The sequence below is a fragment of the Nematolebias whitei genome, chromosome 23 (genome assembly GCF_014905685.2).
Source record: "Nematolebias whitei isolate Nwh7 chromosome 23, NemWhi1, whole genome shotgun sequence".
In the NCBI taxonomy this organism is placed as follows: domain Eukaryota; kingdom Metazoa; phylum Chordata; class Actinopteri; order Cyprinodontiformes; family Rivulidae; genus Nematolebias; species Nematolebias whitei.
The window spans coordinates 11,695,286-11,709,654 of NC_056520.1; the positions used below are offsets into that span (position 1 = coordinate 11,695,286).

General features: G+C 40.1%; 1 protein-coding gene across 1 annotated transcript in view; it reads left to right on the plus strand.

Moving 5' to 3' along the window:
• Positions 1-14,369, plus strand: part of plcd4a (phospholipase C, delta 4a) — a 33,972-nt gene continuing 19,603 nt past the window's right edge. The window contains exons 1-6 of the mRNA XM_037696388.1: positions 1-103; positions 9,540-9,587; positions 11,780-11,938; positions 12,244-12,472; positions 12,658-12,787; positions 12,878-13,109. Coding sequence (XP_037552316.1) covers positions 73-103; positions 9,540-9,587; positions 11,780-11,938; positions 12,244-12,472; positions 12,658-12,787; positions 12,878-13,109 — 829 coding nt within the window. The 5' untranslated portion in view covers positions 1-72. The remainder of the gene's footprint in view (positions 104-9,539; positions 9,588-11,779; positions 11,939-12,243; positions 12,473-12,657; positions 12,788-12,877; positions 13,110-14,369) is intronic.

The following is a 14,369-nucleotide window of genomic DNA, read 5'->3' on the forward strand; positions in this document are numbered from 1 at the left end:
TGTGGGAGTTTCATCGCTGCATCGTGGCGTACAGAGAGACAGCAGCTGTGTCACACTGAGCCACGTTATCAGATGCCAGGACCAAGAGATGATCCTCCAACAGGTTCTTTATCTTTTCAAAATTCCCTTTCTGCTTTTTTTCTTTTTCACTGCTTTGGTTTCTCGTAAATCCCACTGACTAATGTTTATTGAAATATTAAATTTGTCACTATCTGTTTTAATCGACGTCTATCGTAAAAGTACCACATATTGCTGTCGAAATAAAATGCTGTTTACATTTTTTTTATATATATTTCTCGTTGGCACTGTATTTTAACGTTCTATTCCGATTTTTAGCTCAAATCCAATGTTTTTTTTTGTTGTTTTCCGTTAATTCTATAATTTAAATGCGCCTCGAACTCCCTGAGGTGACTCGCATGCACAGAAGAAGAAATGATGTCACGCACTGCACACTTTGTTTACGGAAGTAAATATGGCTGCTGCACATGTTAGGATGTGTGTATAAATTCTGAATTTGCTCAGTTATTATCCGATAGGATTGTTTTATCTAGCGTTTATATTGATCTTGTTGCTTCTTACCTATTTCACTACAGAATTGCTCTTCGGGAACAGGCAGGTTTCTTCTAACTCAAGTGTCGATCCCATCATGTAGTAATACTAACCAACACCAACGTTGGTATCGATCGAGCTGCATAAGATATGACCAGTCAGACTGAGGTCGCTTTGAAAAAACATTACGTATGCATCCAGTTTAGTTACGTGTATGAAAAAGACCTGCTAAATTCGAAACCATAAAAAAAAAAAAGTACCACATACAGTACATTATACGCACATTGACAAACTAATACATACAGCAATCTATAGCAATGGCCTGGACAAGCACAGACCTTGTATAACTTTGACCTTGATTTGTGACCTTGATGTTGAAGCTGAGGTCATAAACAGTTTATGCCACATGCTGTGTTCATTCATTCATTCAACCTTTATTTATACAAGTTAATCCCATTGAGCCTCGGGGAGTCGTTTACAAGAAAGACCTGATTTCTTTAACAAAGAGTGACGACAACAACAGACAGTCATAAAAGAGGCATACAAATTTATTTTTTACAAATTCAAATAAAATGGCAACCAAAAGGAAAAAGTATCAAACCCCCCGCCCAAAAAAATTGCTAGATTATAAAGGTAGTGTTGAAAACTTAAAAACAGGAACACGTCTGCATTGATTTTTGCCAGGAACTTAACAGATGTTTTGTAGAAGTTTGACTTTATGGGGAAGTGGCTGATCTTCCATTAGTAACTGTGTCAAATAAAGAACTAGAAGCAACAAAATGTTTGTTGAAACAGTTCAGGATTTCGCGCTTATTGGACACAGGAGCAGAGTTAACGAGAAGCTGTGATGGGAGGTCAGATGATTGGGAGCTGAAGAGAGAGATTTGATGGTTTTCCAGAATCTTATAGGATCATTGAGATTTTTGGAGCTCTGAGATAAGAAATAGTTACGTTTTGCAGCTTTGATGGACGTTGTGCATTTATTCCTCATCTGTCGAAAACTCAACCAATCAGTGTCAACAAAGTTGTCTCAGGGCACTTTACAGAAACATTGACATACATAAAAGCCAATTAGTAAAGTTATCTATCTAAGGAATCCAGCAGACAAGTTGAATCTTGGCTTCGTTGCAGTCTCCCATCCTGAGCAAGCACAGTGGCAACAGTGGAAAGGAAAAACTCCCTTTTAACAGGAAGAAACCTCCAGCAGAACCAGTCTCAGGACAAGCGGCCATCTGCTTTGACCGGCTGGTTGAGAGGACAGGAAGGAGAGAGAGATGAACACAGAATGGTAGGTCCAGGTACAGGTCCAGGTGTATCTGAAAGACAAAAAAAAAACACATGTTAAGGATAGAAAAAATAATTACACATACAAAACAGGTTGAGTAGAGTAAGTAAAAACAGTAGCAGAGTGAAAAAGTGTGGTCAGTTTGTCCTCCAGCAGTCTAAGCCTATAGCAGCATAACTAAGGGACAGCTCAGGAAACCCAAGCCGACCCTAACTATAGGATTTAGCAAAAAGGAAAGTCTTAAGCCTAGTTTTAAAACTGGATAATGTGTCAGCCTCACGGACAGAGATTGGAAGTTGGTTCCACAAGAGAGGAGCCTAAAAGATCTGCCTCCCATTCTGTTTTTGTAAATTCTAGGAACCACGAGTAAGCCTGCAGCCTGAGAGCGAAGTGCTCTGTTAGGAAAATATGGAACAATAAGATCTGTAATATAAGATGGAGCTAGGTTGTTGAGGGCTTTGTAGGTTAGAAGTAAGATTTTGAATTCTATTCTGGATTTGACAGGGAGCCAATAGAGAGAAGCTAAAACTGGAGAAATATGATCTCTCCTACTAACTCCAGTTAAGACTCTGGCAGCAGCATTTTGGATCAATTGAAGACGTTTTAAAGACGTATTTGGACATCCAGATAATAAACCATTGCAACAGTCCAGTCTAGACGTGACAAATGCATGAACCAGTTTTTCTGCATCATTTTTAGATAAGATGTTTCTAATCTTTGTGATATTACGCAGGTGGAAGAAGGCAGTTCTAGTAACGTTTTTAATGTGGGGGATAAAAGACATGTCCTGATCAAAAATAACACCAAGATTTTTAACATTAGAGCTGGAGGACAGATTAATGCCATCCAAGGAGGGAGAAAGACTGAAAAATCCAAAGGTGCTCTGGTCCAAAAACCAAAACCTCAGTCTTGTCTGTGTTCAACAGGAGAAAATTAAGGGTCATCCAGGTTTTATGTCTTTAAGACATGTTTGTAGTCTAAGTAACTGATTTGATTAATTGGATTTAATGGACAAACATAATTGTGTGTCATCAGCATAACAATGAAAATGTATCCCATGCTGTTTAATAACTTTACCTAATGGAAGCATATATAAAGTAAAGAGTATTGGCCCAAGCACCAGAGATAAATCCCAGAGGAATTACTGTTCACAAAAACGTTTTTAATCCCTTTTTTTAATTAATCTCGGCTTAGGATGTGGAAGTTTAATGTCTCTGAGAGCCGCTATTACAAAATGATCATTTAAAACGTCGGCGAAAACACCTATACCGGGGAATTTGTGAGATATATTTGTTAGAAATAGATCTAAAATGGAAGATTTTTCAGGACAGTTTTTGTTCTGTCTGCTAGGAGAGTCAATAAATTGGGACAGGCAACATACCTTGAATTTATCACAGAGGGGGTCGACTTTTCCCAGTTGAAATTAAAATCTCTGGCAAGAAATACCTCTTTGAATTGTAAATTAGCTATGAAGTCTATCAGGGATGACAGAGCCTCAGGTGTTGCTGAAGGAGGGCGGTAACAACCCACTACAGATAAGATCTGGCCACCATTCAAAGTGATGTTTACAGCTAAGGCCTCAAATTGGTATGGGATTGTTTTGGCTAACACAAGATTAAAATCCAGGGTTTCTCTGATGTAAATAGCAACCCTCCTTTTTTGACGATCACAGCAAAAAATATTAAATCCATCGATTGCCAGGTCATTATTCAAGACAAATTTGTTTTGCCAGGATTCAGAGATGAAGATTACATCAGCCCCAGAAGAATGGACCAGAATTTTCAAAGTGTCAAGTGTTCTCAAAAGACTACGTCCGTTTACATGCAGAAAATGAAGTCCTGACATGTTTTTAAAATCATTTGGTGTGCTGTAATGAGAGTGGGGTCCAGGGTTGGGTTGAATTCCTGAGAGCAGTAACAACATTATTATCAGAGATTTTCTTGTGTTTTTTGTGACAGATGTGTAATTACACGAGTTAATAGTGTGACAATTAGCCCCCATAATCGAACCATGTGAAAAGTTTTAAAAAGACATGATTACCCAGAACCCAGAAACAGTGAAGTTTGCAGGGAGAGGCAGATCCAGATGTGTTAACAAGGTTCATTGACTCCAGATAGTCAGAGATCTGAAAATGATGGGAATATTGTGACTGATGAAGAAACGTCTCAGACCAGACAGCATCATAGATCAAGTGGGCCAACGGGTCCAACATTGTGGTCCAACTGGAGTTTGAATTGGACTGAGGGGAGCACCCCTGTGAAGATGAATCCCTCAAGCTGCTCTCATGATGACCAGATGCTGGGTCCAGTATCAACAGGCAGAAGCTGATAATTCACAACAAATAGCAAAGCATGATCCTGACTAGGTTCAGATCAACAGAGGACAACAGCATAAGGAACAAAACCTTCAGCTGACCTATTCTGAACTGGTGGGCCCATATCTTATCCAGGTGAGTTTAGATGGAAGCCCAGCAGAACTCCGATGCAGACTCTGTTTTTCTTTCAAGCTGCAGCTCCTCCTCGGCGCTTCACAGCATGAGAGGCTTCCTCCAGGCGAACAATGATGAGAACTGACCGGAGAGACTGAAGTCGTCCTTGGCTCGGTTTTGTTCTGGTCCGGTTCCATCAGGTTCCTCCGCGGCCAACAGCAAATCCCACGGAGGTGGACAGTCCTTCAGTGAAAGGTAATGGGCTGCCCACTGAGGCTGAGACTGGCTTTGTTCAGGACGAGTTCACCCACAGCCTGGCTCAGTTACGTTCTGGTCCTATTCCGGTCAACTTCCCCCACACCGACTGCAGACACCCACGAGGAGCCAGTCCAACAGAAAGCAAGCAAAATACCACACAGCGATCCTGATCGGAACCAAGCAGAACCACAAAGGTCCGGATGAAAAGTTCGGTTGGGGTCCGGAGAGAAAAAAAAAAAAAAAAAAGAAAGTAGTAGTATAGTGGGGATATAAATTCCCATCAGGGATCAGAACTTATGGGCGGGACAGTGAATGGCGACTATACCGTAATACGTCTGCTTAAAGATGGGCACATAAAAGAAATATCTTTGTCACATTCAGAGGGCCATAAAAATATGTCGTGAGTCACAAATGGTTTAAAAAATGTCAAATTTGGGCCACTTTTTCTTGCCGTGTGTGAACTTAGTTGAACATTCTCTTTGGACCGAAAGATAATTGAATTTAAATGCAGTAGATTGTGTTTTAACTGGATTTGCACTGTTATAAGTTATATTAGACAAAATGAATTGGATTGAATTGAGCCTATCTTGTTTATTTAAAGCCCTGGGACAGTAATCGTCATAATTTGGTGAAATATACTGTTAATGATCGGAACTGGTTTGCAGCGCGTTCATAAAGTATATAGACAATTTTCACTTTGAGGAACTTAACGTTGTATCCTGATCCCATACCCTGGTTTCTTCAAGGTACAATGTTTAGAACGGTTTTCTGGTCTGATTTTCATCAGACCAAAAAATATTTACAGTCTGAATCTTTCTTGCTATTTTCAGGTGTTTAGCTCTGAGGAGAAGCTTCCATCCAGCCACTTTGCCATAAAGCCCAGATCAGTGAATGCCAAAGATTTGGGGAACCCCATCTTTTTATAGATTCTTTGAAGTTCAGTCATAGTGACCATCTGATCTCCTTTCTCATTAAGATTCTTCTCTCTTGGTTGCTCAGTGTGGCCAGGAGACCAGCTTTTGGAAGAGTCCTGGTTGTCCCAAACATAAGAATTTTGGAGGCCACTGCTCTTGGGAAGCTTCAGTGCAACATAAGTTTTATTTCCCCAGATCTATGCCATGAAACATTTTTGTGTCTGAGCTTTGCAGCCACTTCCTTTGACCTCTTGGTTTAGTTTTTGCTCTGTCAGCTGCAAGAACATCTATAGAGAGTTGCATGCTCCTTAAATCATGTTCATCTCCATCACTTATAGCTTATTCATAGCAGGGTCTTGAATGCAACAGGACCAGGAGAGAAACCCATACATCCCTCTCCCCAATGACAGTCTCCAGCTCTACCTGGGGGAAACCAAAGCGTTCCCAGGCCAGAGAAGATACACAATTGCTCCATTGAGTTCTGGGTCTGTCCAGGGCCTCTTCCCCGTGGGATATGCCCAAAGCACCTCTAAAGGAAGGCATCCAGGCACCCATACTTCTTAATCAGAAGCACAAACCACCTCAACTGTCTCCTTTAAATAAAGAGCAACAGGTACCCTACAAGGGCAGCACGGTGGCGCAACTGGTGGAGCTGCTGCCTCTCAGCGAGCAGGTCCTTGGTTCAAACCCCCGGTCCGGGGGCCATTCTGGGTGGAGTTTGCATGTTCTCTCCGTGCATGCGTGGGTTTTCTCCGTGTACTCTGGTTTCCTCCCACAGACCAAAAACATGCATGTTAGGCTGATTGGTAACTCTAAATTGTCCCTAGGTGTGAATGAGAGAGTGAATGGTTGTTTGTCTCTATGTGGCCCTGTGATGGATTTGCGACCCGTCCAGGGTGTACCCCGCCCCTCGCACAGTGATTGCTGGACATGGGCACCGGCGACCTCCGTGACCCAAAATGGAAGAAGCAGGTAAAGATAATGGATGGATGGAGGTACCCTACAAAGGAAGCCCATTTCAGCTGCTTGTATTCAGGATCTTGTTCTTTCAGTCATTACCCAAACCACATGATCATAGATGAGGTTTGGGCTAGTAAATCGAGAGATTTGTCTTCCAATTCAACTCTTTTTTTGGCCACGACTGACCGAAGCAATGCCCTCATTACTGAAGATGAGGTGGAATAACCAGTGCAAGGGGCTATGAGTGACAAAAACACTCAAGCCGAGTTTATACTTAATTTTATTTAAATTATTCTAGATTTTTGTTGTCTGTTGGTCTTTTTTTGTTGACGTATGATATATATTAAACCTTAGCTCAACAGAAACATTATTGAGGTCAAACGCACCCTGGTTTGGTTCAGACATTGTAACGCTGTATAAAAAGAGATACCAGATGTTGAAAACATTAGCTGAAATGGCACAGATGATGAGCTGAGTCACGAGTGGAACATAGCAGGGATTTGGGAAGATTAGTTGGATCAAGCAGCTCAACAAAGCGAACAACGAAAGTGCAGGGTGGCAGAGAATGCAGTGACAGCAGAATACGGAAGCAGCAGGAAGAGTCACCTGATGCCCCAATAGGCTGGAAGTCTGAAAAATGACACCGCTGTTGTTCGGTTCTGTGGGTTTACAGTCAAAGATGAACATAAAATGATGCTAAACTACTTTGACTCACAAAATTGAAAAAACAAAGTGCTAACCTGTTGAGGGCTGAAAAGTTGCCCACACTGAATTTATCTCCGCTTGTAAACTGCAGTGATTCTGGTGTGGCTTCTATAACCATGTAAAGATGAAGATAACCATGGCAACAATAGAGAAAATGCAGAAGCATGAAGAGAGGTGCATCCATGAATGTCCTCAGCAACCTTAGCCCATCACAGCAAAACTAAGTTGACTGCCATCCAAACCAAGACGTCCAAGTTCATGCTCACTCATTCAGGTACAACACCTAATAATGGTCAGTCAGGTCATCTAGACAGTTTATTTTTTGTGGAAAGACATTTCGCCCTCTATCCGGAGGGCTTAATCAGTCTGAGGAGTCCCAAGTAAACTTTTCCCCGCTAAGCAGTATACTCCTTTAGTGGATCAACCAGTGATAAGATGATTTCTGGGAGCTGTCCTATCCCCCTTCGACTCTTCTCAGGCAGGCAGCCACAGCCAAAGTGGTTCAAGACATCAAAGTTCATGCTCACTCATCCAGGTACAAAATCTAACAATGGTCAGTCAGGTTATCTGGACAGTTAACCAAGACTTGGTTATACAAAAAACTGGGGTTAACATACATGAAAACAGAGTTTAGATACCTAGGGAAGATTCAGACATACAGGTCCAGCTCAAAAAATTAGAATATTGATAAAATTTTCCAATTTTTTTGTCACTCTTCTCAGAAAGTGAAACTCGTATTTTAAATAGATCCATTACACTTAGAGTGAAATATTTCAAACCATTATTTCTTGTAATTTTGATGATTATGTCTTACAGATAAGGAAACAACAAAATTCCGTGTTTCACTTGTAAATGGGGATAAAGAAGTTGTCCATGAAAATGTTCAATAAAAGCTCAAATCTAAAAGCTTGTAGTGCATTCTTTAACAGCAGTACTTCTTAGGAGAAGTTTTCTGTAGTATTTTTTCTGTATCTTTCATGGTTGTGAAGGATTTTTGGTTCATTCTTCTTTCCAAAGTTGCTTCAGTTCCCCAAGTTTTGCAGACATTTGTGAAAAATGCATGCTAAATTGTTTGGAAATTACCTTTAACCAGGGCTTAATTTGTAAATGGATTGATGCCGGAACACAAATAATGGGTGGGCCGGCATGGGGCCTTGGGGACATGGGGTCTGGAGGTCCTCCCCAGAAAATTTTGAATGAAGTAGATGAAATTTCCTACATTTTGGTATATTTTAACAGGTTGTTAACCATCTATGTTTACTTACATTTGTAAACACTCTGTTTCTGTCAAACACTCTACACCCCTCCTCCTTACTTGACGATTCTGAGCCAACTCTTTTCCTCTGAATTCACTGTCCTGTTGTCCAACTCCATATGTGAAACCTCCAGGCGCCTCCATCTGTTCATGGCGGCTGCCTGTGAGCTCCTGCTTGTGTATGCCCACTCACCCCCACCACTCTTTGAGGGGCGGAGAATTTTTTAAGGGTAGAAGCGGAAGTGCTTACTTGAAGAGGCAGATCGTATGTGATATTAAGAAGCTTGTAAGTGGCTGTTGTGTTTAAAAATAGTGTTTATGTAATTATTTTCAGTTTACATATCCAATATATGTTTTTTTGTTCAAGGCAGTCATATTTGGTCATAACTTTATTATTTGTAAGTCTCAGAATTACCGGAACCAAGCAAACAGTTACCGGAATGCACCCTGTCATCAAATTTCTAGATCCTGTTCCGGCAGGATCCGACTCAAATTAAGCCATGCCTTTAACCCTTCCCAGATTGATGGCAGCAAAAAGTTGCTTCTCTATGGTCCTTGTTGATGTTTTTCCACTTTGACATCATGTTAACACACACCTGTATATGTGCCAGAGAATCAAAAACGGCTTTTATGGAAGTGCTCACACCGATGATGATCAATTAATCAGTACATCTGATCTGAATCTCCTGTCTTATTCTGAACCTCTTGGCAGTGAGTCATCCTCAACACATACTCCAAGCTTTATTCAATGCACAAGATCTTTACCAAAAATGTTGACATTAATTATTGGTATCAACCTTGTATGTCTGTTAGCAAGATATCTTGTTAACCATAAGACAGATTTTAATGAAATTCTCAGAAAGTAATTATTAAATGTACATCTACAACTGAATAATTTTTTAAGTTACCTCAATTCAGGTTGGCTGCTACACTTAATCAAAATTATCCAGCACAAAAAAGGCTATAACTCTGTCATATTTACCAATATTTAGCTAAATTTCAATGACATACTAGCAGACAGTCATTCACAACACTGACATGTTGTGACGTATTACAATTTTGCTTTCAATTTCAAGAATTCACCAAAACAGCTAGGACTCAATTTTCAAATTATAGATTGGATTAAACGTTTTTATCCTGCACTTTAAAATCTGCTGATAGTATTTTTTATTTTCTGCTCTTTAGATGTCGCCATAGGAAGACAACACATGGCTTCTACAGGCAGTGACATCCGTAAGTCAAACTGGTTTAGATGGTGGATTATTTAAAATGTTTCACGACCAAATCCGTGAAAGTTGGGCTGTTGTGTAAAATATAAAGGAAAAACTGAATGCAGTGATTTGTAAACCAAGCAAACTCATATTTTATTTACAATGGAACATGCTAGGGATGCACAATATTGGATTTTTGGCCGATATCCGATATGCCGATATGTTAAAACTTATTTGGCCGATAACGATACCAATACCGATATTTTTTCCCCTAGACCTACTTACACAAACTACATAATTTTTTCTGCAGTGGAATTAAAATACTAAATTATTCTGCATGGATACAGATGCCAAAAAGGGGGCTGAAAATATGTAACACTATATAAATATTGTATATATATATATATATATACGATATTATCGGTATGGTATCAGTATTGGACGATATTAGCGATAAAGTTAAATATCAGACAGCAAAATAACTCACCTGGTCAAATAATTGGTTTATACATATATAAACCACTGTCTTTTATATCTGTGAGTTATTTTGATGTCTGATATTTAACTTTATCGCTAATATCGGCCGATACCGATACCATGCTGATAATATCGTGCATCCTTAGTAAACATATCAAATGTTTGAATTAAGAATTTGCCATTTTAAATTTGCTGGCAGCAACACCGCTCAGAAAAGTTGAAATGGGGCAAGTAAAGGCTGTAAAAGTTAGTGGTACAAATAAGAAACAGCTCATTGCAACTAACTGGGTTTACAGGCAACAGGTCAGTAAAAGGACTGGGTATAAAATACGCAGTTTAGAGAGACTGAATCTCTCAGAAGTAAAAATGGGCAGAGGTTCACCAGTCTGCAAAAGACAAAAGGCTAAAAATAGTGGAGAAATTTCAGAATAATGACTTTCAACAGAAAATTGGGGAGACTTTGAGTATGTAATTGTCTACAGCTCATAATATCTAAGGATAACAAGACTAGACAAAAAAGACGTCAATGTTGGATGTCTGTGGTCTTCAAGTCGCCAGGCAGCACTGAATTAAAGCCCCTTCTGATTCTGCGCTGACTGCATGGAGTCGGCAACACTTCCACAAATCAACGTACGTAAACACCATCCATAAATTCTAGGTAAAGATAACAGTTGGTGTTTGTGAACACCAACCAGAAATGCTGCCGTCTTCTTTGGACCAAAGCTAATTTTAAAATGGGCTGATGCAAGGCGGAAAACTTCTTTGAGGTTAGATTAATCTAAATTTCTTTTTGGAAATATACATACACCATGTCCTCTGTACTAAAGAGGAGATGGACCATCCAGTCTATCCAGCGCACCAGTCAAAAACCTGCCTCTCTGATGGTATGTAGATACATTAGCGCCTCTGGAACGGACAGCTTACACATCTGGAAAGGCATCATCAATGCAGAACAGTATATACAGGTTTTAGAGCAACACATGTTTCCATCCAGGCACATTTTTCTGTGAAGTCATTGCTTATTTAAATACAACAGTACTAAACTGCATACAGTGGTTCCCAACCCTGGTCCCTGAGGAACACCACACTGCATGTTTTAGCTGTTTCCCAGCTTCAACACACCCGATTCAGTGGTATTATTACTTCCTCAAGTTCTGCCGAAGCCTGTTAATCAGTCATTCAAATCAGGTGTGTCAAACCAGGGCAACAGCTAAAACATGCATGATGGTGTTCCTCAAGGACCATAGTTGGGAACCACTGCATTAGAACATGGCATTATAGTAGAAAAGCCTGGGTTTGGAACTGATTTGTCTGCAGTCCAAACCTTTCACCAAGTGAAATATTTTGCACATCATGAAACAAAAATAATCCAATAAAGAAAGTTCTAGATGGTTGAACATCTAGAATCCTCTATCAGACAAGAATGGGACAACATTTCCATGACCCTGTCCCAATTTCTTCAAAGGTTGTAGCCAAAAATGTAAAAATTACTTCCTTTTTTTTAGTACAACAAAGGTAAAAATGTATTGTTTAAACATTTGATATGTTTCCTAAAGTATGTTCCAAGGTGGATTAAAAAAGATTCATATTTTACACAACATCCCTGTTTTGGAATAAGTGCTGTAAATTCAGGATCATACTGTTTGGATTTTAAAGATTTCTCTCACGTGATCTGGATGTTCAGTAAAGGATCATCTGAAAATGTGTATTTTTTTATTTTATTTTTGCTTTAATTAGGGATTCAGGGAGATGATAACCTTCAGTCCATGCTACTGGGGACGGTGATGCGGAAAATCAAGTCTCGCACCTGGAAAAAGCAGCGATATTTCAAACTGCAGGACGACTGCATGACCATCTGGTATAAATCTAAAAAGGCTGGGAATGCCCACAGCACGTGTAAGAACATAAACAATTTGATTTGCGCGTAATCACTTAACACCAAAAGGTGGAAGCTGTGCAATAACGTTTTTGCCTATGTGTCTAGTCGTCTGTTAGCAAGAAATCTATACTTAAAATGTTGGCATTGACTGTTGGATTCAACTCTATCCTATATGTTTGTTAGCAAAATATCCCCCTCAGCCAATGGCTGTATAGAATTTTCTCAACATTAGATGTCTCAGTTGAAAACTCTGGCATGAAATGCGATGGGAAACCAGCGTTCCTTCATTGAACACAGTCTGACATCCTGTTTCGGGATCCAGTTTCAGTGAGCGACGTGGCGGCAGTGAGAGAGGGCCACCAGAGCGAGGTACTGCTCAGCATTGCCAATGAGTTCCCAGCTGACAGATGCTTCACGTTGGTGTTCCGTGGTCGAAGGAGCAACCTGGACCTGGTGGCTGAGTCATCCGAGGAGGCCCAGTCCTGGATCAAGGGCATGAGGAAGCTGATTGAGAATTTGGAAAACATGGGAGAAAGGGAAAAACTGGACCAGTATCCTTTTACGTAGAGCTTGTTTTCACCAGTGTTCTTGAACATTTTGATTTCGGTCCAACGTCTCCCTACACAGGACGTTTTAGTAATAAGGTCTTTACGAATTGATCTTTAAATTAACCAATAAAAGTTCCGTGATGTGCAGTTTAGGAGATTGTTTCCCTTTCTCAAAGAGCTGTTTTCAGATGGATCAGTGATTGGTTCAAGAAGGCCGACAAGAACCACGATGGCAGGATGAACTTCAAGGAAGTGCGAGACCTGCTGAAAATGATGAACCTGGACATGAACGAACACCATGCTCTTCATCTTTTCACAGTAAGAGCTTTAGAAAAGAAAAAAGAAAACACACACACAACATTAGTGTTTAGCAAAGAGCTACGTTGTACATTTTGTGTTTTCTATCAGATGGCAGATAGATCCCAGACTGGCTCCCTGGAAGATGATGAATTTGTGTTGTTCTACAAGATGCTGACCGAGCGGGAAGATATTTTAAGAGTTTTCCAGGAGTACTCGACTGATGGTCAGAAGTTGTCCCAATGTGACCTGGAGGAATTCCTGAGTGAGGAGCAATTGGAGGAAGGCAACATCCAGCAACATGCCCAGCAACTCATTGACCGCTATGAGCCCTCAGACACAGGTAGATAGCTTGTTGTTGGTCTCATCCTGAAGCCATTTAAAAACTAAGATTATTATAAAATGTCAACTCCCAGCTTTTCTGCAAATAGTTCCCCCTGGGCTGTGACTGTTAGAGACTAGTTGGAGACACAAAAATTGCAAAAAGATATACTGATTTTCTGTCACCCTCTCACTGACCAAGCAACAAGCAACAAGCACGCCATGCGGCCATGTACAAGTTTTGAAAAAGCCTGTTTTCATGGTTTGCAAAACTGTTCGTAGTCACTGAACATCATTGTCCATCTTTACCAACATAGTTTTCAAGTAGGTATCTCTGCAGACAAATATGGAAGGCGTATCTGGAGGGCCACATCTGATTGGACGATAAGAAAAAAGGTGTATCTGGAGGGCCACATCTGATTGGACGATACGAAAAAAGGTGTATCTGGAGGCCCACATCTGATTGGACGATAAGAAAAAAGGTGTATCTGGAGGGCTACATCTGATTGGACCAAAAAAAAAGGCTGGACCAAAAAAAAAACAAGGCGTTTGTGTTAACCACAGGCATATTATGTCTATGGTGTTAACTGGTTCGACATTAGCGGCGTCTCCATAACTTCTCTTTCCGCCTCTCTTAACACAGAACTTCCGGTGGCATTTCAAAATAAGAGCAACATAAATGGGTAGTGGGGAGGGCTAAATGTTTGTTTTTCTAATACGTAGCCATTACATTAAAAAACAAACTCCGTTTTGGTTGTTGAATAAAGTGAAAATAGTTCATATCATACATAAAGAAAGAAAAATGAAGTAACCAAAATAACAATGATACTTAAACTGGCAGGATGTTGCCTTTAACTTCACATTTTCTTGTTCAACCTTTTAAATCAGTCACTGCAGATGAATGATTGTCAGTTTCTGTAAGATTTCTGCAACTGGAGCAGCTATTTCTGTTTACTGGTGAACTTCCTCAGCTGTCTCACATTTTAAGGGTCAACTCTACTCCATGTTTCAGCTCCTTTCATAGATCAGATCTCATAGAAGACACTTCTAAAGAGCAAATTTTGTTTTTAGCTTTTATTTTGGGCCATTATCTCATTACAGAACTCATTATCTTTAATTGAGACCAGACTTTTTGACAAATAGGAGCAGATTTCACTTCAGATGCTTCATATTTCATTGTACCCAGACCAGACTCAAGCCAACCTGTGTCAGGTGCAGCCTACAACCCAAGGACTAAAGAGAATCTTCTTGTGTTTGACAGTAGATATAACGCTGTTTCTTA